Source organism: Xyrauchen texanus, chromosome 20 (assembly GCF_025860055.1).
Source record: "Xyrauchen texanus isolate HMW12.3.18 chromosome 20, RBS_HiC_50CHRs, whole genome shotgun sequence".
Taxonomy (NCBI): domain Eukaryota; kingdom Metazoa; phylum Chordata; class Actinopteri; order Cypriniformes; family Catostomidae; genus Xyrauchen; species Xyrauchen texanus.
This window is the reverse complement of record NC_068295.1, coordinates 38,263,920-38,291,352: the sequence shown is the minus strand read 5'-3', so window position 1 is coordinate 38,291,352 and position 27,433 is coordinate 38,263,920. Positions and strand designations below refer to the sequence as shown.

Here is a 27,433-nt window from a genome sequence, read left to right as displayed (position 1 = left end):
GTTTGTATTGTAGTACTGAGCACTTTATTGGGAACACTATGCAGGCATGAAAACTGGTCAGGGGTAAAAAAGGTGAAAAGGATACGCCAGCAAAAAACCCAATCCAATCCAATCAACTATATATAGCACATTTTAAAAAACAACAAGGTTGCAAGAGAAAAAGTGGTATCGGTGCATCCCTATTTATTTACATGCTCAAGAAACTAAACAGCATCTTGCATACGTTCTTGCGCAACATTCCATTTTTATAATTATACATTTTTAAAGACTTATAAGAAGGGCTGTCTATTTAATGCATTAATTTTGTGTGATTCATTTGATAAAAAAAAAAAATGCAATCAATAATTTGTACAAACAAAATTTTGTATTAAAAGTACTTATTTTCCTACCATCTGTGCGATTCAGGCTTGAAGTACATGTAACTTCCTGTTTTACGAGGTGCGTCTGCAGAGGGCAGTCAGCGCGCTTCAAGTGAGATGCGGTGACACAAGACGCGTTCTTGACAGCTAGATGAATCACAAGAGAATGCAGGGGTCTCTAAACGCGATTTTCAAAGTATCAGCTACTTTAAATTTGACACAGCGTACTAAAAATGTGCCATTTATGACAATGAAAACCAGTGAGATGCTTCAAAAATGTCCATCTGATGCATAGACCGATAATTGAAATAGCGCAAGAATGCGTCCTTATGAGAAAAGGACAAATTAATGAACTCAAAAGCAAAATAGATTGCCATGGGTTTTCGGCCAGGTCTATGTTCAATGAAATGGAAATCATTTATTTGACTCATGTGACTCATTAAGCCACTTTTTGTTTTGTTTAAACAAAGTTTTACTCATCTGCCACAATAATGCAATGTACTTGAATCTGAATGTCTAAATAAGCCTATTGAATTTATTGTATTTATTATTATTTGAATTATGTATTATTTATATTTAATCTATTAATTCAATTAATTTATCGGCATGACATGCAATTAATTTGATTGCAATTTGTTATCGATTGACAGCCCTAGTAATTATAATCACTTGTTAAAATCCTTCTGTTAACAAAATCAAGTGTCATTGACATGATAAACCATAATCATAAATCATTTTACTGTATAAAATTCTTACAAAATGCAAAATGGACCAAGTGAAGGTAGAAAAATGGAAGATAATACTAATACTATTTCTGCAGTATTTAGTATTGTTATGACTGTGGGAAGCAGGAGAAGGCAGACGGGTGTTTAGGATACAAACGCAGTTTAGTAATAAGCAAAAACAGAAATAAACAAACTCAGGAACAAACGAAAAGTCCATGATGGGAAAAGACTAAACTCAAACACAAAAATACACACAGGTGAACACAGGTTGACAAAACATCCACGAAGGGCAGGGTTACCACGAACGAACACGAGTGAGAAAGAGTAAACATCGGCACGGACATGAAACGTCAACGATCGACAAAGGAAAGGGAAAACAGCGGGGTTTAAATAAACAGACACGATTTTGACAAAATAACAAACAGGTGCGGACAATAACACAGAGGCAGCAGTGAAGAGGATCGGGAATGAAGGGAAGTGTAGTTTATACAAGGACAGTGAGACTCAGGGCGGACAAGAGGGAAAACGTGACATGGTGACGGGTGAAACGGAAAACACGGAGCAGACAACGAAACGTGACATAAACGTGACTAGTGAGACAGAGAACACAGGGCAGACAACACGGGAACGTAACATAACCCCCCCCTCAAAAGGACCGGATTCCAGACGGTCCTACAAAAAGAAAACCCACAACAATAACAAAAACAAGTCCAAGGGGTGAGGGGGGTAGACCCGGGGGAACACAGATAGACAAAAAGGGGGCACAAGGGACACAGAGACAGTCCAAGGAGGCACAAGGGACAATTAGGCAGTCCATGGGGGCACAGGGGACAATTAGGCAGTCCACAGGGGCACAAGGGGCAATTAGGCAGTCCATGGGGGCACAAAGGGCAGACAGGCAGACCAGGGGGGCCGAGAGGGCAGGCAAGCAGTCTCTGGGGGTGTGTGAAGGGAACCAGGTCAGGTGGCCTGGGGGGCGTCCACCGGGTAGGGACAGGTTTAGGAGGCCAGAGAGGTATCGACCGGGCAAGGACAGGTTTAGGTGGTCTGGGAGACGGCCACAATAGGGGGACAGGTTTGGATGGCCCAGGAGCTGGCCACAAGGCAAGGGCCGGTTCAGGGGACCTGGGAGGTTGCCACAGGACAGAGGCTGGTTGAGGTGGCCTAGGAGGTGGCCGTAGTGCAAGGACCGGTTCGGGGTGCCTGGGAAGCGGAGCCGTGGAGGGCGAAGCCACAGAAGGCTCGGGAGGCGGAGCCGAGGGAGGCAGAACCGAGGAAGTTTCGGGGGCCTCAGGAGGCGGAGCCGTGGGAGGCTCAGGAGGCAGAGCTGTGGGAGGCTCAGGAGATGGAGCCGAGGGAGGCTCGGGAGACGGAGCCGAGGAAGGTGGTGCCATAGGAGGCTCTAGAGGCGAAGCCCTGGAAGGCTCTGGAGGTGGAGCCGAGGGAGTCGGAACCATGGAAAGCCCTGGGGGCTCAGGAGGCAGAGCAGTGGAAGGCTCAGGAGACGGAGCCGAGGGAGATAGCACCGTAGGTGGCTCTAGAGTCGGAGGCCTGGAAGGCTCTGGAGGTGGAGCCGAGGGAGGTGGCGCCGTAGGAGGCTTTAAAGGCGGAGGCCTGGAAGGCTCTGGAGGCGGAGCCAATGGAGGTGGCGCCGTAGGAGGCTCTAGAGGCGGAGCCCTAGAAGGCTCTGGAGGTGGAGCCGAGGGAGTCGGAACCATGGAAAGCCCTGGGGGCTCAGGAGGCGGAGCAGTGGAAGGCTCAGGAGACGGAGCCGAGGGAGATGGCACCGTAGGTGGCTCTAGAGGCGGAGGCCTGGAAGGCTCTGGAGGTGGAGCCGAGGGAGGTGGCGCCGTAGGAGGTTTCAGAGGCGGAGCCCTAGAAGGCTCTGGAGTCTCTGGGAGCAGAGCCGTAGGAGGCTCTGGAATCTCTGGGTGAAGAGCCATAGGAGGCTCGGGAGGCGGAGCCGTAGGAGGCTCGGGAGTTTATGGGAGAAGAGCCGTAGGAGGCTCGGGAGGCGGAGCCGTAGGAGGCTCAGGAGTCTCTGGGGGCGGAGCTGTAGGAGGCTCTGGTGGCGGAGCCGTAGAAGGCTCTGGTGGCGGAGCCGTAGGAGGCTCGGGAGGTGGAGCTGTAGGAGGCTCGGGAGGTGGAGCCGAAGGAGGCTCGGGGAGAGGAGCCGTAGGACGCTCAGGAGGCGGAGCCCTAGAAAGCTCTGGAGTCTCTGGGAGCAGAGCCGTAGGAGGCTCGGGAGGTGGAGCCGTAGGAGGCTCTGGAGGTGGAGCCGTAGAAGACTCGAGAGGCTCTGGAGGCAGAGCCCTGGAAGGCTCGAGAGGCTTGAGGGGCGGAGCCCTGGAAGGCTCGAGAGGCTTGAGGGGCGGAGCCCTAGAAGACTCGAGTGACTTGAGGGGCGAAGCCCTAGAAGACTCGAGTGACTTGAAGGGCGGAGCCCTGGGAGGCTCGAGAGACTTGAGAGGCGGAGCCCTGGAAGGCTTGAGAGGCTTGAGAGGCGGAGTTCTGAAAGGCTCGAGAAGCTTGAGAGGCAGAGCCCTGGGAGGCTCGGGAAGCTCGAGAGGCGGAGCCCTGGAAGGCTCGAGAGGCTTGAGAGGTGGAGTTCTGAAAGGCTCGAGAAGCTTGAGAGGCAGAGCCCTGGGAGGCTCGGGAAGCTCGAGAGGCGGAGCCCTGGAAGGCTCGAGTGACTTGAGAGGCGGAGCCCTGGGAGGCTCGGGAGGAGGAGCCCTGGAAGACTTGAGAGACTTGGGAGGCGGAGCCCTGGGAGGCTCGGGAGGAGGAGCCCCGGAAGACAGGGTTACCACGAACGAACACGAGTGAGAAAGAGTAAACATCGGCACGGACATGAAACGTCAACGATCGACAAAGGAAAGGGAAAACAGCGGGGTTTAAATAAACAGACACGATGATGACAAAATAACAAACAGGTGCAGACAATAACACAGAGGCGGCAGTGAAGAGGATCGGGAATGAAAGGAAGTGTAGTTTATACAAGGACAGTGAGACTCAGGGCGGACAACAGGGAAAACGTGACATGGAACGGGATCGGTGACGGGTGAAACGGAAAACACGGAGCAGACAACGAAACGTGACATAAACGTGACTAGTGAGACAGAGAACACAGGGCAGACAACACGGGAACGTAACAAGTATAGTACTATTTAGTATGCAATATTTTTCTGTGCACATTATGAGAATTTTCTGTATCCATGTGTCATGTACACCTGGATGTCGAATTACATTTGTGAACATGTGATGTCTTGCTTGACTCACTTGATCAGACTGACAAAAGATAAAACATTTTACATTAAGCTGTATTAAAATTAAAAAATAACAGTATTTATTTCTGAGATGATAACTGGACACCCCTTACCACTTTCATACTCTTTATACTTGCATACGTTTTCTATGCTATTATAAAAATTATGCAAATATGCTAATTTAATGCAGGTTGAACATCATGACGTTTGGTCACGAGACATGCAAGAAGAATCAATTCATTTTTATGATTAATGTCCAACTTGCTCCATAGTCAAAATATTTGCCACATACTTAACTCAGCAATTATTTGATTTTCAGCAAATAATGACTTAAATTTGGTCTGTTCATCACACAAAGTGATAGTATGGAATATAGTGCATGAGTCATATCAAACAGAATTCATACCAGATTTTCAAGGTGGCCTCAGATGTTTAGACCCTGTCATATGTCATTTCCTAAATTTACCTAAATTTAATACAGAAATGTTTCAGGATCCTAATAAAAATCTGTGTCATACTAATCTTCACTTCCCGAACCTCAGTGCTCACTGATGTTTGAGAGTAAAACACTTGAACATACAGAGCTTAGGAAAACCCTAAAAGCTTATGACATAATAACCGCAGTCTGGTCTGTGAATGTTCACTCTGCCTCCAGGCTCGAAACACTGGGTGGTTAGAAATGGGAAAGAGAGGTTGAGAGCTGTAAAACAACTCTTTTTATGTCTTATCCACAAAGTCCGGCTGACATTTCTGCTTTACATTTTCTTAAAGGATCAGCATTCACCAGGGCCGAGCTCTACTCCCACATCACTGCTGCTAACTCTCCTCTGATGTGGCGTCTCACTGTGTTACAGGGCAGGTTCCTTCATACGGTTATTACCCTGTAATTCCCTCTGCCAGGATATGCGTTGCTATTTACAGTGTGGTTTGCATGGTAAAAGCAATGAAGCGGTATGTCAAATGAAACGGGATCTCTGGTTTGTGTTTATGTAAGTTTAAATCAACTGCATTCTCTCGTAATATCGGAGGAAATTGATTAAGACACCTTACTGGGATTATCATGCACTATAAAGATATGATTTGATGTGGGCTTGTACTCCATACAGCATTATGATGATGTCTGAGGCGTCATCTGATTCAGCAGAGCAAAGGGTTCCTGTTTAAAAGTAACTAGATATGTTTAGCCATTAAAGGGATAGTTCACCCAAAAATAAAAATTCTCTCATCATTTACTCACCCTCATGCCATCCCAGATGTATATGCCTTTCTTTCATCTGCTGAAGTCAAATGAAGATCTTTAGAATAATTTCTCAGCTCTGTTGGTCCATACAATGCAAGTGAATGGGTGCCAAAATGTTGAGGCAATAAAATCACAAAAGTCAGCATAAAGGTAATCTATAATGCTCCAGTAGTTAAATCCATGTTACTTGTGGTTGAGAAACAGATCAATATTTAAGTCCTTTTTTACTTTAAATTCTCCTCCCTGCACAGACAATCTCGACTTTAACTTTCTCATTCTTCTTCTTGTGTTGTTGGTGATTCACATTCTTCACACGTATCACTCCCTACTGGGTAGAGAGAAGAATTTCTACCATAAAAGTACTGTAATATTGATCTGTTTCTCATCCACACCTATCATATCACTTCTGAAGACATGGATTTAACCACTGGAGTCTTATGGATTACTTTTATGATGCCTTTATGTGCTTTTTGTAGTATAAAAATGTTGGCACCCATTCACTTGCATTATATGGACCTATAGAACTGAGATATTTTTCAAAAAATCAGAAGGAAGAAAGTCATACACATCTGGGATGGCAAGAGGGTGAGTAAATTATAAGAGAATTTTCATTTTGGGGTGAGCGATCCCTTTAATAACAAAAACAAACAAAAAAACATAATTGTCGGCCCTAATTGGAGTGACTTTGTGGAACCACAGAAATATACAACAAACTGGGCCAAAGATGTTACTTTAGTGGAGTTGGGCATAAAGACGGTATGAATGTGTATTTTCATGCAAGCAACTTTTGTACCACTTTTTCCCATACGGTTTCCTGTTTCCACTCTTAATATTTCCTTTAATACTACTTATAATAATAAATCAAATTTAATATAATGGTTTATTTCATCGCAGTGATTTGGTCACAGTAAATGTCGGGGAGTGCAGAGAATGGTTTGAGCTGGAGACGGGGTCTGTTGATCGCAAGTGTTCCATTCCTCGTCTTGGGCGAGAGTGGTAATGCCTTTATCCCACAGCTCAGGATCGCTCGTGTGTAGATTGTATTGCTCCTTTTACGTAAGTCTCAGGGGACTAACCCATATGAACAATGGCTTTACTATAGTAATATTGTAATTTTATTTTATTTTTTGTTGCAGAAACCATAGTTTTGATGTAATTAACCATGGTGTTACTACAGTAATATTAGTTACTATGTTAGTATAGGAACCTTGGTGAATTTTGTGGTTACTATTAATTTACTCCAAAATACCATGTTAATACTTAGTAAAGTTAGGTTAGTGCAGTAAAACCATAATTCAATTCTGTAAGGGAAGGTTAGGTTTAGGTGTAGGGGTTGGTTTAGAGTGTCTTTGGGACGCCACTGTAAATAAACACAATAAAAACACTGCAGTGATGCCCTATACTGTATGTAAGTACTTAAATATAGGTGCATCTGCCTTTAATTATTTTAATCTGTTGACAGCCCAAATAATTTTTATTGTACTGTGGTAATTTCTGTTTTATAGGTTTATAGGAATGTTACAGAAGTTCAACTCAATCAACAGCATTTGTTTCAAAATGTATATATATATATATATATATACAGTGAGGAAAATAAGTATTTGAACACCCTGCTATTTTGCAAGTTCTCCCACTTAGAAATCATGGAGGGGTCTGAAATTGTCATCGTAGGTGCATGTCCACTGTGAGAGACATAATCTAAAAAAAAAAATCCAGAAATCACAATGTATGATTTTTTAACTATTTATTTGTATGATACAGCTGCAAATAAGTATTTGAACACCTGAGAAGATCAATGTTAATATTTGGTACAGTAGCCTTTGTTTGCAATTACAGAGGTCAAACGTTTCCTGTAGTTTTTCACCAGGTTTGCACACACTGCAGGAGGGATTTTGGCCCACTCCTCCACACAGATCTTCTCTAGATCAGTCAGGTTTCTGGGCTGTCCCTGAGAAACACGGAGTTTGAGCTCCCTCCAAAGATTCTCTATTGGGTTTAGGTCTGGAGACTGGCTAGGCCACGCCAGAACCTTGATATGCTTCTTATAGAGCCACTCCTTGGTTATCCTGGCTGTGTGCTTCGGGTCATTGTCATGTTGGAAGACCCAGCCTCGACCAATCTTCAATGCTCTAACTGAGGGAAGGAGGTTGTTCCCCAAAATCTCGCAATACATGGCCCGGTCATCCTCTCCTTAATACAGTGCAGTCGCCCTGTCCCATGTGCAGAAAAACACCCCCAAAGCATGATGCTACCACCCCCATGCTTCACAGTAGGGATGGTGTTCTTGGGATGGTACTCATCATTCTTCTTCCTCCAAACACGGTTAGTGGAATTATGACCAAAAAGTTCTATTTTGGTCTCATCTGACCACATGACTTTCACCCATGACTCCTCTGGATCATCCAAATGGTCATTGGCAAACTTAAGACGGGCCTTGACATGTGCTTGTTTAAGCAGGGGAACCTTCCGTGCCATGCATGATTTCAAACCATGACGTCTTAGTGTATTACCAACAGTAACCTTGGAAGCGGTGGTCCCAGCTCTTTTCAGGTCATTGACCAGCTCCTCCCGTGTAGTTCTGGGCTGATTTCTCACCTTTCTTAGGATCATTGAGACCCCACGAGGTGAGATCTTGCATGGAGCCCCAGTCCGAGGGAGATTGACAGTCATGTTTAGCTTCTTCCATTTTCTAATGATTGCTCCAACAGTGGACCTTTTTTCACCAAGCTGCTTGGCAATTTCCCGTAGCCCTTTCCAGCCTTGTGGAGGTGTACAATTTTGTCTCTAGTGTCTTTGGACAGCTCTTTGGTCTTGGCCATGTTAGTAGTTGGATTCTTACTGATTGTATGGGGTGGACAGGTGTCTTTATGCAGCTAACGACCTCAAACAGGTGCATCTAATATAGGATAATAAATGGAGTGGAGGTGGACATTTTAAAGGCAGACTAACAGGTCTTTGAGGGTCAGAATTCTAGCTGATAGACAGGTGTTCAAATACTTATTTGCAGCTGTATCATACAAATAAATAGTTAAAAAATCATATATTGTGATTTCTGGATTTTTTTTTTAGATTATGTCTCTCACAGTGGACATGCACCTACGATGACAATTTCAGACCCCTCCATGATTTCCAAGTGGGAGAACTTGCAAAATAGCAGGGTGTTCAAATACTTATTTTCCTCACTGTATATATATATATATATATATATATATATATATATATATATCCATCCTTTTCTTAAAAAAAAAAAAAAAGCATGTATGTTTCAAAAGTGTAGCCACAAGATGTAAATAATTTTTGTGTTAACATATTTTAGTGTGAAAAATTGCTTTTCTGTGTAAAGTTCTATCCAATTTTATAACTTAGCAATGGCTATATGGCAATGCTTTAAACTCTGTAACCCCACAAAAATGACAGTTTAAACTTTACAGCTCAAATAATACACGAGTTTTAACAGAAGAATTAATGTAAGTGCTTTTATAAAATTATAAGCTTCACATTTCTGCTTTTAAACAATCCAAAAACTGGCCCCATTTATTCCATTGTAAGTTCCTCACTGTAACATCAATTTTCACATCTTTTTTTTTTAAAGGAGGGACGAATCAAATTTATAATTATTATTCATTACTGTTTATTTATTTTTGGTAATCAACATTATACCACAAATGCTGTTGATTGACCTTAACTTGTATTGAACCGGGAATATTCCTTTAAGTATGTGCACCTTTTGGCCATCTACAGTACATCTACAAGTGTCATTAAAATGCTCTGTTGGCCCAAGTGAAGTTAGTAAGATTGACAGTAGCTTAATATAAAAATTATACTATTAGTATATCTGCAGTATGTAGTGTACTGTTTACAGTATGTACATTTGCCAAAATTAGCAGAATTCAACAGAGCACATTGCATGTAGTATTGTATCCCGCATTATGCATATTTTGATTATGTTTATATTTTTTGGTATATTGCATAATATTTTTTAATTGCATTGAAAAAATACAATGCATTAAATAACATTTTATAATATTCAATCAGAGAGGGTAACATGACATAACAAATAACATATGAGCATGTTACTGTATTCAATCCCACAGTAACTTCAAAGAGAACAGAAATTCTTTCAAACTTGTAATGGACTTTCCTCCATTCTCCAATGATGCTCACACTTATATACTATACAATCATGAAACTGCCAAAGAAAATTATGATTTTTTGTTTTATTTGTTGAAAGCAGAGTCACATAATATATATATATATATATATATATATATATATATATATATATATATATATATATATATATATATATACAGTATACAGTGGTGGCCAAATATATTGGCACCCTTAGTAAATATGAGCAAATTGTTTATCCTTTTTATTTTTCATTCAAAATATTCATAAAGCTAACCTTTAACGGAAGTAAAACAATTGAAAGAAGGGACATATCTCATTATTAAATAAATATTTTTCATTGGACACAATTTTTGGCACCCCTAGAAATGCTTATGAGTAAAAAATGATTCACAGGGGTATAAATATGAGGTAACACAAATTCCATCACAAATTCATCCATCACAATGGGTAAGACCAAAGAATACATTTCTGATGTGCAAGAAAATAAGAAAATAAATAAAGCATTGAAAATACCCATTTCAACCATCAGGGCAATAATTAAGAAGTTCCAATCAACTGGAGATGTTAATTATAAATTGACCGGGAAGAGGACATTTGTCTATATTGTCTCCACAGTGAGGAGGATGGTTCAAGTGGTCAAAAATTCTCCAAGGATCACAGCTGGAGAACTGCAGAAATGAGTTGGGTCTTGGGGTCAGGAAGTCTAAAAATATCAGATATCACCTACGTCACCACAAGTTGATTGAGAGGGTTTCAAGAAAAAAAAAGCCTCTTCTCTCATCCAACAACAAACTCAAGCATCTTCAGTTTGCCAGACACTACTGGAACTTCAAATGCAACCGGGTTCTATGGTCAGATGAAACAAAAAATGTTTTTGGCAGCAAACACCAGAGATGGGTTTGGTGCACATGGTTAAATCTGGGGTTGGATCTTTAATGTTGTGGGATTGTTTCAAAACTTCTGCCAGAAAGCTTGCAATGGGCCCTGAGCCTTCCAACAGGACAATGATCCAAAACAAACATCTAAATCAACACAAAAGTGGTTCACTGACCACAAAATCAAGGTTCTGCCATGGTCATCCCAGTCTCCTCACCTGAACCTCATAGAAAACCTGTGGGGTGAACTGATGAGAAGAGTCCACCATGTGGACCTCAAAATTTGAAGGATCTGGAGAGATTCTGTATGAGGAATGTCTCAGATCACAGATCTCATTAGGCATTATAGGAGAAGACTCAGAGCTGTTTTCTTGCCAAAGGGAGGTTGCACAAAGTATTGAATAAAAGGGAACCAACAATTATGGCCAATGCGTTTAGGAGAAAAATATTAATTTAATACATTTCAAATGTTTTATTTCAATAAAAGGTAAGAGTTTTGTGAATTTTTTTAGTGAAAGATTTATTTTTCACAGCCTTCTTTGCACATATTTACCAAGGGTGCCAATATTTTTGGCCAACACTGTGTGTATGTACATATATATATACTAAACTAGCTACTGTAATTTTATGATTTAACCATGTCTGACAGTTCTTGCAAATAAAAAACATTTTGCAAATGCTTATTTTATCCACAACCAAGAGTCGGAATGCTCAGTTACCAGATTAAGAAATATTTCTATGTTTTGAAAAGTGTGGGGCCCAACAGACGTCAATGGAACGTCAAAATGATACAGGAAATCCTTTGAATAAACCTCAGGGTAAAAAAATGGCTGTGGAAAAGAAACCCAACTCCTGTAATAATGACACAGAACTGAGCTGCAAACTTCTGCTAGCTGAAGCAACAAAATAAAACTTCTCACAAGTGAATGTGAAATTGCATTATTGTCTTCAAATGATCTATGACATTGGTCGATGAACAATACAAGCGCAAACAGAGATTTATTATTATTATTTATTTACATTTTTACATGATCTTGGATTATGGATATAAGCTGTATTCCATTTAATGACAGTTAAGGTTGTATTTTGCAAAATCTCAGACTTTAAATTGTGTTCTGTCTGAATGTAAAGGTAATGGCATGCCATTGAATATTAAGACATTTTAACTATATAAGATAAATATTCATAAGCTAACTAATCCATAATGGTATCATATCTGCACTGGTTGTGATAAATCCAGACAATTTGCAGGTGGTGAATCTGATGTTGTTTATTGTTCACTACTCTGGAAATTTCTCTTTGGCTTTCACACAAAAATGTGCAATCAAACAGAGGTGGGTAGAGTAGCCAAAAACTGTACTCAATAAAAGTACAATTACTTCAAAATGTATTTATTAAGTAGAAGTAAAAGTATTACTTCTTGAGGAAGAGTAAGAAAGTATCCAATTAAAAGAGTACTCAATTAGTGAGTAACTTGTTACTTTCACAAATGACATAATAGACATTTACTCCCCTATAATCCAATACATAATACACATTGAACATATACTACAGTATTATTATTATTATTATTATTATTATTAATAATGAAAATTCTGTCATCATTCACCATCATGTTGTCTCAAACCCATATGACTTTTTTCTTCCATGCAACACAATAAGGACAGAATTAAACAGAATGTTTGCCTGAGTCACTATTTACTTTCAGTTAATGTTTTTTTATATATATTTTGAAAGTGAATGGTGCCTGAGACTGTCAGTCCCTAACATTCTGTGTAACATATTTTGTGTTCCACATAATACAAAGCGTTGCACTGGTTTGGAACAACATGTGGGTAGAGAAGTGATGACAGAATATGAAATTATGGCTGAGCTATTATTTTAAAGAGATTTACCCATTTTTTACTCACCCTCATGCAATCCCAGATGTGTATGACTAAGATTTTTAAAAGATTATTTTAGCTCTGTAGGCCAACATTTTTATGCTCCAAAAAGCACATAAAGGCAGCATAAAAGTAATCCATAAGACTCCAGTGGTTAAATCCATGTCTTCAGAAGTAAAATGAGTGGGTGAGAAAAAGATCAATATTTGTAATTTTTTGCTAGAAAGCAGGGGGCAATATGCAGAGAAGAATGTGAATCACCAAAGTGATCTGTTTCTGTGTTTCTCTTCCACACCTATCACATTGCTTCTAAAGATACTGATTTAACCACTGGAGCCTTATGATTACTTTTATGCTGATTTATGTGATTTTGTTTAGCTTTAAAATGTTGCCACCCATTCACTTGTATTGTATGGACCTACAGGGCTGAGAAATTCTAAAAATCATCATTTGAGTAAATGCATAAATACTGTTCATGACATGCGGGACGCGGGACAAAGCGCACTGATATATTGCTGCACTGATTTAAAAATGTACACTTAAAAACTGATGTTTTAAGAGCCCAGTTACTGAATCACCCTGAAAATTACCATCACATTATACAGAAAAGTCTGTGTTTGTATTAGAGCCAAAACTTAACTCAGAGTGCTGCCATAAGTTGGAGCTGTGATTTTAATCTTGAAATATCAGCTTGTCTTGGTGTTAAATGAAGGCATTGCATGACGAAACTATTCTTTTTCACTGTGCGGAGCGAGTTTGATGTTGCAGCAGTGATTGTGTGACAGTCTGTGACAGCATTGTGCGAAGCTGTGTGAATTTCTGCTCTGTAAAAGTCCCATTCAATAAATTACGCATTAATTCAAATTAAACCAAGTAATGTAAGGACAGGAATGCCACCCATTGTAAAGTAGTAAAAGTAAAAAAAAATAATTAGAAATTTACTTGAGAGTAAAGAGTAAAACAACTTTTAAACCTTCTTTAAAAGTATTTTTTTTTCTTCAAAAAGTTAATCAAGTAAATGTAGCGTGTTATTACCCACCTCTGCAATCAAACATATAAGTTACAGAAGACATAGAGAGCTACAAAAAATCTAAGCATCACATCATTGTGCTACAGAAAAATAGCATAAAAAATCATTGAAAAGTTATTGCTCTTTTTGGAGCTACAATACATTCTTATTTAGATGCTCAAATATTAAAATGGTCCAAGGTCAGAAGTACTACAGCTTTTGAAACATTTGAGATATATATATATATATATATATACTGGTGGGATAATGTACAGATTTTGCTCTTATGGAAAGAAATTGGTACTTTTATTCACCAAAGTGGCGTTCAACTGATCACAATGTAAAGTCAGGACATTAATAATGAGAAAAATTACAGTTACAATTTGAAAAAAAATGTCAGAACTTCTTAAACTACTTAAAAGATTTCTCATCAAAAAATCCTCCACGTGCAGCAATGACAGCTTTGCAGATCCTTGTTATTCCAGCTGTAAGTTTGTCCAGATACTCGGGTGACATTTCACCCCACACTTCCTGTAGCACTTGCCATCTTGTCTTCTCAAGCATCTTACACTCTAGCTGATCCCACAAAAGCTCAATGGGTTTAAGATCCATAACACTCTTTTTCAATTATCTGTTGTCCAATGTCTGTGTTTTTTTTTTGCCCACTCAGCTCTGCACCCCTGAGTCTTCTCTTTACTGTTGTACATGAAACTGGTGTTGAGCGAGTAGAATTCAATGAAGCTGTCAGCTGAGGACATGTGAGGCGTCTATTCCTCAAATTAGAGACTCTGATGTACTTATCCTCTTGTTTAGTTGTACATCTGAATTTCCACATCTCTTTCTGTCCTTGTTGGAGCCAGTTGTCCTTTGTCTTTGAAGACTGTAGTGTGCACCTTTGTATGAAATCTTCAATTTCAAGCATTGCCTAGCCTTCTTTCTTCAAAACAGTGATTGACCGACGAGTTTCTAGAGAAAACTGTTTCTTTTTTTGCCATTTTTGAACAAATATTGACCTCTACAGTCTATTACATACTGTGGCAACTCAAAAACAAATACAAAGACAATGTTAAGCTTCATTTAACAAACCAAAAAGGTTTCAGCTGTGTTTGATATAATGCCAATTGATTTTTTGGTTCCAAATGAGCAATTTAGCATGATTACTCAAGGATAAGGTGTTGGAGTGATGACTGCTGGAAATGGAGATTTGAAGTCTAGAGTTGATCAAAAATGACTTTTTTCAAATAGTGATGGCGCTGTTTTTTACATCAGTAATGTCCTGAATATACTTTGTGATCAGTTGAATGACACTTTGGTGAATTAAAGTTCCAAATTCCTTCCGAAACAGCAAAATCTGTACATTATTCCAAACCTTTGGCCGCCAGTGTAGGTCTAACAGATATTACAATTTATTGACTTGTGGAACTGTCATTTGTATACTGAGATTGCTAGTATTTTTAACGATATACAGCATTTATGAAAAAAAAAAAAGTTTTATCATTTATTACAAATGTGCTCTATAATGCCAAACTTTACAATATTATAAAATAGCCCATGTATTATAGCTAATATAGAATTAAATATTATTTGTTGTATACAATTGTGTACTTCCAATCCTTAATTAAAGCTAATTTAGCTATATATATATATATATATATATATATATATATATATATATATATATATATACACATATATATATATACATGCACTACCGGTCAAAAGTTTTGAAACAAACTCATTCTTTATTATAATTTTTTTTTTCACATTTTAGAATAATAGTAGTCATCAAAACTATGGAATAACATAAATGGAACTATGGGAATTATATTGTGACTAAACAAAATCCAAAATAAATCAAACTAGCATCTTCAGAGTAGTCACCATTTACCTAGAATTTGCGACATGTATTCTTGACATTTTCTCAACCAACTCTTTGAGGTTTCACCCTGGGATGCATTTTAAACATTATTGAAGGAGTTCCCATTTATGTTGGGCACTTGTTGGCTTCTTTTCTTTATTAAATGGTCCAAGACATCAATTTCAAAAACTTTTTAAAATAAAAGTTTAGTTTTATAATGAAATAAATTAATATGGTAGCACAATTATATATTTTTTTCTACAAAACTAATTTCAAACATTGAAGCATACGTTTTCAGATCAAAAGATTTTTCAGATCATGAGAAACATTTTAGTCAAGTGTTTCAAAAATTTGGCCAGTAGTTTATACAGTTGAAGTCAGAAGTTTACGTACACTTAGGTTGAAGTCAGTAAACCAAATTTTTTAACAACTCTACTGATTTCATATTAGCAAACTATATTTTTGGCAAGTTGTTTAGAACATCTACTTTGTGCATGACACAAGTAATTTTTCCAACAATTGTTAACAGACAGATTGTTTCACTTTTAATTGACTATATCACAATTCCAGTAGGTCAGAAGTTTACATACAATAAGTTACCTGTGCCTTTAAGCAGCTTGGAAAATTCCAGAAAATAATGTCAATAGGAGGTGTACTTGTGGGTGTATTTTAAGGCCTACCTTCAAACTCAGTGCCTCTATGCTTGACATCATTGAAAAATAAATATAAATCAGCCAAGACCTCCGAAAAAATAAATAAAAATAAATTCATAAAATCATCCTTGGGAGCATTTCCAAATGCCTGAAGGTACCACGTTTATCTGTACATACAATAATACGCAGGTATAAACACCATGGGACCATGCAGCCATCATACTGTTCAGGATGCATTCTGTCTCCTAGAGATCAAATCACTTTATTGTGACAGTACCATATAGACAAGTGCAACAGTAGGTGAAAGTCTTGTGTGCAGTTCTGAGCAACGTAGCAGTCATGACTGTGATGAGACATATACCAATTACAATAAACAACATATTTACACAACACAATTTACCTAATAAATGTACACATAATTACACAACCCAATAATAATAATATTCAATGTACAGTAAACAATACACACAATATAGAATACACATACAATAAAAATAACAAATAAGAGTATATAAAAATATATATATACAGTAGTTGTATTGTGGAGAATATAATTATGAAAGTCCAGTGTGAGATATAAGATTAATAAAGTGCAGTGCTGATTATTGATTGTGAGAGATCAAGTGTTCAAAAGTCTGATTGTTTGGGGGAAGAAGCTGTCATGTAATCGGCTGGTGCTGGTCCTGATGCTGCGATACCGCCTGCCTGATGGTAGCAGTGAGAACAGACCATGACTCGGGTGGCTGGAGTCTCTGATGATCCTCCGAGCTTTTTTCACACACCGCCTGTTATATATGTCCTGGAGGGAGGGAAGCTCACCTCCGATGATGTGTCTGGCAGTTCTCACCACCCTTTGCGGTTGTGGGCGGTGCTATTGCCGTACCAGGCGGTGATGCAGCCAGTCAGGATGCTCTCTATAGATAAACATAGTTTGGTGCGAAAAGTGCAAATCAATCCCAGAACAACAGCAAAGGACCTTGTGAAGATGCTGGAGGAAACAGGTAGACAAGAATCTATATCCACAGTAAAATGAGTCCTAGATCGACAGAACCTGAAAGGCTGCTCAGCAAGAAAGAAGCCACTGCTCCAAAACCACCATAAAAAAGCCAGACTACAGTTTGCAAGTGCACATGGGGACAAATATCTTACTTTTTGGTGAAATGTCCTCTGGTCTGATGGAACAAAAATGTAACTGTTTGGCCATGATGACCATCTTTATGTTTATAAGAAAAATTTTGAGGTTTGGATGCCGAAGAACACCATCCCAACCGTGAAGCATGGGGGAAGCAGCATCATGTTGTGGGGGTGCTTTGCTGCAGGAGGGCATCATGAGTATGGAAAATTATGTGAATATATTAAAGCAACATCTCAAGACATCATCCAGGAAGTTAAAGCTTGGTCGCAAATGGGTCTTCCAAAAGGACAATGACCCCAAGCATACCTCCAAGGTTGTGGCAAAAAGGACAACAAAGTCAAGGTATTGGAGTGGCCATCACAACACCCTGACCTCAGTCAAATAAAACATTTGTTGGCAGAACTGAAAAAGCGTGTGCGTGCAAGAAGGCCTACAAACCTGACTCAGTTACACCAGTTCTGTCTGGAGGAATGGGCCAAAATTCCAGCAACTTATTGTGAGAAGCTTGTGAAAGGCTACCCAAAACATTTGCTCCAAGTTAAACAATATAATGGCAATGCTACTAAATACTAACAAAGTGTATGTAAACTTCTGACCCACTGGGAATGTGATGAAAGAAATAAAAGCTGAAATAAATAATTCTCTCTACTATTATTCTGACATTTCACATTCTTAAAATAAAGTAGTGATCCTAACTGACCTAAGACAGGGAATATTTGCTATGATTAAATTTCAGGAATTGTGAAAAACTGAGTTTAAATGTATTTGGCAAAGGCTTTGTATTTTAATGCCACGATGAACCATAACAAAAATTTAAGACATAGATAAATAATAAAAATAATAAAAATAAAAAAGGTTTGTAGATAAATAATATGGTATTTGACTCTATCTAAGTAATTTTGTATGTTATTGCCATATATTTCGTTTTTTATTTTTGGTTGAGAAAAACAAAACGTCTTAGTTTCTGTAGCAGTAGTTTGTCATTATTAGTAACCTGTGCCAAAACGAAAAAACTTAGTTTCACACACACAGACACACACACACACACACACACACACACACACACACACACACACACACACACACACACACAAGGCGCGCACGCACGCACGCACGCCCCCCACACACACACACAAAGGCGCGCGCGCACGCACACACACACGGTGGCTGACGCGTGCTGACGTCAGAGCACACCGCTTTGCATCAGAAACCGACCAACATGTTTCCAACACAGAATGTCCACTAATGAAAGTCCTTATAAAACACTCTCCTGTCCTCACATACTGCTTTAATTTTCATTCCCTGAAAGTTCTACCCGACACTATAAAATAAGAGGATGTACAGTCCAACCATGAGAATGACGCCCCCAATCCCCTCGTGAGCAGTGGGAAAACACACTGATCCAAAAACTACAGCAGTCCGGAGCAGTGCAGCTGCGCCAGAGTGCGGCGCGTCCGGGGAAGAGATACGCGAACGCCACCGCTGTCAGTGCCGTTCTCAAGCTCAACTCGAACTCTCTGCGCTTCGTTTGTTTATCTTTCAACATTATACAGAGGTCGGGGTGCGTTTACTTTCTATATATATATATATATATATATATATATATATATATACATATAGTATATATATATATATATATAGTATATATATATATATATATATATATATATATATATATATATATATATATATATATATATATATATATACTACAGTGTATTACGGGGCGCGTTAATTAGATAGCGTCTCTAACAGACCTGACGCGTTTTGACGTCATCCGGCGTTTCAGGGGTTGGATTATTTCATTTATAACAGCGGGACTACGTTAAACTAGAGGCATATCATATCAAGTGTTATCATTACTCTCCCTTTCGGTCAGACATGGAAGATGGTCCGCCTTCAACAAGCTGTTTCCGAAGGTTTACGGACCGTTTCCTTGGCTCAAGTAGGTATATTTAGTATTTCCCTTGCGTACTTGTAAATTGAAATATTTTTGTTGCGCGCGACTTGCACTGTGTTGAGTGTATATTGGCTGCATCCTGAAAAACTTGTGGCTTGTTTTATTTTCCAGTGTGAAGTTTGTGTGTCAATATTTGCGCAATGGCTGAAATATTTGGGTATAAAAAGGATTATGTCTATTACAATGAAGTTATTATTTATATAGTTGTCTATTTATCATCACCTGTTATATGCGTCTTTCTGTTTAGTGCAGTAGAAACTGGGTGGGGACATTTATGTGGGAGACGGTGATGTCTTATCATTTAAATTAAATAATGCGTGACAGTAAACTTTATTGGCACATTGCATTTTTGTGATTACCTCTTCTATTTAAAAGAAACAGATACAACAGTAGCTAGACACAAGACCTTCAGCTGTTGTCTACTGGAATGTTAAATAGCCAGTGTCATTTTTTGGAGTAATCTAATGCAAGAGCAAGCCGAGAAATGCAATGACTAAGCAGTGGACTTTTTTGTAACAAAACTAACGTATAATAATTCATTTAGTCATTCATTACCTGTCTAGTAACAGTCTGAGGAGCCATGTTTAGCCGTGTTTATCCTTTAGGTAATGTTGTTATAGCACTTACACATATAGCACTATTACACCATGTTTCTTTCTTAACAAAGACACAAACTTGAAAGTGCACAGTTACTAGAGCTTTCATAGATCAGGTAAGACATGCTTGAAAATTGCTGTTTGTCCTGTGTCTGAATGTCAACATACAAGCATTTTGTGTTGCTTTAGTATCCAAAACTAACTAACTATTGAATATTTCACAATATTTCACTCTATAACTGTTCATTTGTGCAAAAAGAAAAGAGCAAAAAGGTTATGGCCAGTATACTGGTCAATTTCTTTGGTTGGAATATTATTAAAGGAATATTCCGGGTTCAATAAAAGTTGAGCTCAATCGACTGACTACATTTGTGGCATGATGTTAATTACCACAAAAAAGAAATTCCTCTTCTTTTAGAAACATCAAAACAAAATCAAGGTTACAGTGGGGCACTTACAATGGAAGTCAATGGGGCCAATTTTTTGAGAGTTTAAAGGCAGAAACGTGGCATTTTATAAATGCAATTACTTTAATTCTTCTGTTAAAACTCTTGTTTTATTTGAGGGTTTATGTTGTTTAAATCATCATTTAAGGTATTTAAGATTTATGACATTGCATCTTCATGGTAGCGAAGTTGTAAAATTGGCTATAACTTTACACAGAACAGGTTAGTAAGTGATTTAAGCACACTAAAAAAAATTTTCTGTTATCAGTCTATACTACATATCCCATAATGACAAAGCAAAAACCAGATTTTTGATAACTTTGCAAATGTTAAAAGAAAAAACTTAATGGGCCTGGCGTATTGACGCTGACTACCACTCCTGGAGTTGCGAGTTCGAATCCAGGGTGTGCTGAGTGACTCTAGCCAGGTCTCCTAAACAACCAATTGTCCGGTTGCTAGGGAGGGTAGAGTCATATGGGGTAACCTCCTCGTGGTCACGATTAGTGGTTCTCACTCTCAGTGGGGCGCGTGGTAAGTTTTTCATGGATAGCATGCTGTGAGTCTCCGTGGTGTCATGCACAACGAGTCACGTGATAAGATACAAGGATTGACTGTCTCAGAAGTGTAGGCAACTGAGATTTGTCCTCTGCCACCCGGATTGAGGTGAGTAACCACGCCACCACGAGGACCTAATAAGTAGTGGGGATTGGGCATTCCAAATTGAGAGAAAAGAGGATAAAAAAGAAAAAACTGAGATATCACATTGACATAAGTATTCAGACCCTTTGCTATGACACTTGAAATTTAGCTCAGGTGCATCATCTTTGAGATGTTTCTACAGTTTGATTGGAGTCCACTTGTGGCAAATTCAATTGATTGGACATGATTTGGAAAGGCACACACCTGTCTATATCAGGTCTCACAGCTGAAAATTCATATCAGGATAAAAACCAAGCCATTAGATCAATGGAACTGCCTGCAGAGCTCAGAGACGGGATTGTGTCGAGGAACAGATCTGGGGAAGGCTACAAAAACTTTTCAGCTGCATTGAAGGTCCCCAAGAGCACAGTGGCCTCCATAATTCTTAAATGTAAGAAGTTTGGAATAACCAGGACTCTTCTAGAGCTGGCCTCCCGGCCAAACTGAGCAATCGGGGCAGAATGGCCTTGGTGAGAGAGGTGACAAAGAACCTGATGGTCACTCTGGTTGAGCTCCAGAGCTGCTGAATATTTGGCAGCACATGCCAGACAATATTTTATAGTTTTTTTATTATTCTGACGTTTTACTGGACATTTTAGTCAGAGGAGCAGCGGTGCTGTTACAAGCGCATTAAAAGATGCAAGCGAGGGATGTGAGCCGGCACGCTGGTCAAGCTCCGACAGTGCAGCTTTCAGACCGTGCTGCCAAACATCCATCTAATCTCTGCTCTCTTACTAACAAAACAGACAAATGACTTATCCTCACCCGCAAAAATAAGGACTTTGCAAATTCTGCTGCATTGTGCTTCATGGAAACCTGGCTGAGTGAAACATTACAGAAAGCACATTATATCTACCAGGCTTCCAGCTGTCCAGAGCGGATCGCACCGTGGAGTTAACGGGGAAAACGAGAGGCGGTGGAATGTGTTCTTAAGTCAACGAATGTTAGTGTACAGATGTAACAACGCTTTAGAAGATGTGCTGTCCAAACTTAGAGGCACTCTTCATAAACTGTAAACCTTTCTACTCACTGCAGGAGTTTTCCTCATGTATTCTTATGCGTGTTTATATTCCTCCACAAGCGTGTGTGAGGGCAGCGCTGCAACAGCTAGCTGTTCAGATAACTGACACAGAACAACAATACCCGGAATCACTTATTATTATTCTTGTGGATTTTAGCAAGGCAAATCTCACAGGTGAACTGCCCAAAAACAGACAGCACATTACATGACCCACTAGAGACAGAAATACACTGGATCATTGCTACACAACAATGAAGGATGCATATCGCTCTGTCCCTAGAGCAGCTTTGGGACTCTCTGATCACTGACTGGTTCATTTTACGATCTACAGGCAGAAACTAAAATCAGCTAAACCTGTAATAAGGACTGTAAAGAGCTGGACCAACGAACTGCTTTGACTACACTGATTGTAGTGTTTTTGAGGCTACTGCCACAGACCTGGATGAGCTCAAACCATAGTTTACAGCACAACTCTGGCAGCTTGGGCATAAAATCTTGTATAATCAGGCCAGAAACAGACTGACAAAAGAGATCAGCGTGGCTGAAAATGCTGTTCTGAAAAGCTGAAAAAACAGTTTTCAGCTTACGAACCTGCATCAGTGTGGAGAGGCCTGAAAGACTTTACCATCTACAAGACACCATCCCCCAACACTTTAGGGAATCAACAATTGGCTGACAACCTAAATGTGTTTTACTGTAGATTTGAAAAGCCCAGTCTCACACCCCATACCTGCTCTGACGTTTACAGTACACAAACATTTACACCTCCTGTAACCCCCCTCCTTTCTGACAGACTGGCAGCAGCTAGTGAGAATGGGGAAATTCACCTTCAGCACATATACAATCAGCACTGGTGCCCCCCAGGGATGTGCACACTCCCCACTACTTTTCTCCCTGTACACAAATGACTGCACCACCAAGGACCCCTATGTTAAGTTCCTGAAGTTTGCAGACAACACTACAGTCACTGGCCTCATCCAAGATGCCGATGAGTCTGCATACACAAGGTATATTGAACAGCTGGCCATCTGGTGCAGTCAAAACAACCTGGAGCTGAACATGCTTAAAACAGTGGAGATGACAGTGGACTTTAGGAGCAACACGCCAACATTGATCCCGCTCACCATTCTTAACAGCACTGTGTCAGCAGTAGAGTCATTCAGGTTCCTGGACACTACCATTTCACAGGACCTGAAGTGGGAGACCCACATAGACTCAATTTTGAAAAAAGGCCCAGCTGAGGTTGTACTACTTTCGCCAGCTGAGGAAGTTCAACCTGCCAGAGGCACTGCTGATACAGTTCTGCTCAGCAGTCATTGAGTCTGTCCTTTGCACTACTATAACTGTCTATTTTGGTTCAGCTACCATGTCAGACATCATAAAACTTCAAAGGATAGTTTGGACTGCTGAGAGGATTATTACTGGCACTCCCCTACCCACCCTGATAGAACAGTACACATCTAGAGTGGCAAAAAGGGCTGGTAAAATCATCCTTGACCCCATTCACCCAAAACACTTCCTTTTTGAACTGTTGCTCTCTGCCTGGCGCTACAGAGCACTGAGCACCAGAACAGCCAGGCACAGGAACAGCTTTTTTCCCTCAGGCCATCTACCACACGAACAGTTAAAACTGCCCCAAAATATTTTCCTTTTTTCAATAAAATCATGTGCAATATGCAACACATCTGTTCCTACATGTATCCATATTTCATTTATATTCTTTAACACATCTTACCTCTTCTTCAATACATTACATCACCTGCACGTAACTGTATATCTGTATATAAAATATTGGAACAACATTATTGCACTATTGTATATTTATCATTTTCTATCTATTATATCCTATTTATTTTTATGTCACTATATTTATATATGTGTAAATGTTTATGTTTGTATGTATGTACGGTTGCATTTGCACTGGAAGCTTCTGTCACCATGACGAATTCCTTGTGTGTGTGTAAGCATTCTTGTCTATGAAGCTCATTCTGATTCTGATTCAGATTATTTTTACTTTAAAGACTAAAATTAAAACTAAACTAAGCTAGTTTAAGGAAGACTGGGGCTAGTTGTCACTTTTCTCTAGTGAATATTTCTCAGGTTTGATTTTCTGTTTATGCATATACAGTACTTTAATATTTTGGCTACAAAAAAAAGATATTGAGTATTACCTATAAGACACATATTATTTAACACACTTTTTGTGACAACTTGCCACAGCAGTGGAGCATTTTGTCCCACTAAATGGGGTAAGTTGTCACACTGGATAACTGTCATAAATGTTAAGAAAAATGTAAACAATAAAGCAACTATAAAACACAAGAAAATGGAAAAGGTAACATGAAAGATAACATTGTTTTGAACAACAGACATTGTACTTAAATAAATACATTATTAAGTAATTAATAATATTAATTAAATAAATAATAAATAACTAATAAAATGACAACATATATAAGCACATAACCCAATCTGACATAAAAAATGTCTAAAAAATCTCACAACCTTTCAGTTGAAATCGACCTTCATTATATACACCAATCAGCCACAACATTAAATCCACCTGCCTACCATTGTGCCACCAAAATCTCAGAAAAGTATTCAGTGATGATATTCTTCTCACCACAATTGTACAGAGCGGTTACCTGAGTTACCATAGACTTTATAAGTTCGAACACAGAACTGCCGCTCGCTGTATGTTTTTTCATTCTGCACCATTACCGAGTAAATTCTAGAGACTGTTGTTTGTGAAAATCCCAGGAGATCAACAGTTACAGAAATACTCAAACCAGCCCATCTGGCACCAACAATCATGCCACAGTCCAAATCACTGAGATCAAATTTTTCCCCATTCTGATGGTTGAAAGAACTCCTGAACCATATCTTCATGATTTTATGCACTGCACTGCTGCGACTCGATTGGCTGATTAGATAATCGCATGGATGATTGTTGGTGTCAGACAGACTGGTTTGAGTATTTCTGTAACTGCTGATCTCCTGTTAATTATAATACAATTTCATCTGCAGAAGTTATAATGTATTTTATACAGTATAATTGTTATGTACTGTATATAATAGGTAAAACTAAACTAAAGCTAGTTTAGGGAAAACTGGGGCTAGTTGTTACACTTTTTTCTCCAGTGAACATGTTTTCTCGCGACCCTGTACACAGGATAAGCGGTTGACGATGGATGGATGGATGGAACATGTTTTCTCTATTGAATGTATTTATTTAAGTAGGTACAATTTCTGTTGACCACATTCTTTTGTCTTTTATAGTTGCTTTATTGTTTATATTTGCATCAAATGTTATTTATATTTGTAATATATATATATATATAATAGGTATGCTTTAAGTAAAGTGGCAAAAGCAATGTCTTCTTTTAAACACTTTTAAGACATCACAACTCATGCTGGAAGTTATATGCATTGCACATTCACAAAATACAAAATAACATAAATTCAATGAAAATTTTTAGATATTATGAAAAACACTTGTAAAGCTACAAGATAAAAATTAGGGATGGGACAATATATTGAATTTCGATATATCGTGAATCAAAAAAAATTATGAACCATATCGTGGCATAACTCGTTATTTCGAAATTTGCTAAATTGTTTAAAATGAATAAATTCCATGTTCTCCCTTTTATATTACCCCAATACTAAATAAAGCAGCATATCATTTATTCTGGACCTACTTTGTTTCCTGCTGCGCTGAACTAGAGTAATTATATTTTAGCCAAGTTTTGGTTTTACAGTAAGAATGAGAGCGTGAAAAATCCCAAAACAGCTCACTTTTCTATTTCATCCATTCTATCTTTTGGATCACAAACTTGGATTTTGGTGCTTTGCCCAAAAAGTGCTGAACTTCCTGCTCCATCGTAGAGCAGTAAAAGGTGCATAGAGCATAACACATTTATGTCGGTTTAAAACTAAAAACAAAGTGATTTAATAAGGCACCTTGATAAGTTAGCATTTAGTTTGCATTTTTGTTAAACAGAAATAATTCAGTGTTTGTTGATCTAATGCTGAAGTGTGTTTTGTCTTCTCACACAATTGCTAGGTCTCTTTTTGTTTCCCCCAAAATATTATTAAATTTTTTTTAATCTAAAATATTGATTATGAGCATTAATGTATCAGTACAGTAAGTTAAAATCTATGAAATATTATTTTCTTTGACATCTCTACTTTTTACACTTTTTTTAAACTGATAGTTCTGGTCCTGCTTACCTATTGGTACCTATACACACTTTAGTTTACATGTCAGGAACTGTATTTTCTAGTGGAAGGATGGCACTTAATGAATTTGCTTGATAAAATATTTTTATGAGAAATTATGTTCTTAATATTTTTATTTAGCTACAATGTTGTAAAAGAGATAAGGCATTGAGGCCATGATATATCAACATGATCACATGGGAAGTCAGCATGTTGTTTTTGAGAGTTCCAGTACTCTAGGCTCCACATTATGCCAACTCACCGATAAGCACCAGCTCCAGTCAGACATTTTTGCTTTTGACTAGTGTGTTTACCTTCCCCTGTGGTGCGACCGGAAACACATTGTGTCAGCAGCATTGGAGAGCCTGGTTTGGATGCTGTGTTGAAACCAGAAAGAAATCGCAAAGGCTGTCCAATGCTGCTGACACAATGTGTAAAAAAGTCTAAATTTGATCATATTTGTCATATTAAAATACAAATGCATATTTGAATACACTGACAATGACTTGCTAAAACAGGCACAGCACAATGAATAAAACAGAATTCTGGCATCTCGAGATGTTGAAGTTCCTTTAAAATTGACATCTGATTAAATGCAGCGTTCCTGCTCAAAACACTAACAAAACATTGAGACGCAGCACAGAGGTCAAAAATGTAAATCTAGAGTATGCGTTTGGAGTGAACAGCCCCTTTGGTGGAAACAACGTAGGAGACAACTCCAATTAAAAAATCACATCTTGCAGATACTTCCCCCCTACCTGAAATAATGTCTTTAAAATTCTAATTTTGTTAATATTTAATATTTATATTTCTTCCCTGTTGTGAGTCCTAGTATCGCATTTATATAATCAGTGACAAGTGCGAGGATCGTAGGTTGCATTTTTCCCTCTAACATTACTTTTGTACTCCAATGATGGGTAGGTTTAGGTTTAGGGTACGGGTTGGGGGTACAGTTTATAAAACATGCAATCCACTTCACTCTATTACAGCCTGTACAGCTAAAAACAACACACTTCACAACTCCCTGTTGGTACCCCTTCATGAACATTATACTTGCAAAATGGAGCTCACTCACATGTGCGAATACGCCCCACAACACTTACTGCTTTGACCACTGGGGGCAGTGCTTCGAATTTCGGTAAGCACAGACCGATTTTAGCTAAAGAAAAGTCAACCTACTGTTTCCGATTTCACCGTGAGACCAGTCTGGCTATATTGTGACTGTAGTTCACAATAGGTGTCTTAACAAAACCCTTTTATGGCACTGTATTTAACATGCAACTTTAAAAACAATTTTTATGTGTTGTCAAGTTATGTGACTTCAGAAAAGTCATCAATGGTAGTACATCTCTA

The 27,433-nt window shown here is 38.8% G+C and overlaps 1 protein-coding gene across 2 annotated transcripts in view; it reads left to right on the top strand.

Annotated features, from left to right (window-relative positions):
- Window positions 1-27,433, top strand: part of pde10a (phosphodiesterase 10A) — a 158,097-nt gene that overhangs the window by 26,576 nt on the left and 104,088 nt on the right. The window contains exon 1 of one of the 2 annotated variants that reach the window (XM_052151613.1): window positions 18,935-19,082. The exons of the other annotated variant lie outside the window; for it this stretch is intronic. Within the exon in view, the coding sequence (XP_052007573.1) occupies window positions 19,019-19,082 (64 nt within the window). The 5' untranslated portion in view covers window positions 18,935-19,018. Of the gene's footprint in view, window positions 1-18,934; window positions 19,083-27,433 lie in introns of those variants that run through there. 2 annotated transcript variants of the gene reach the window in all.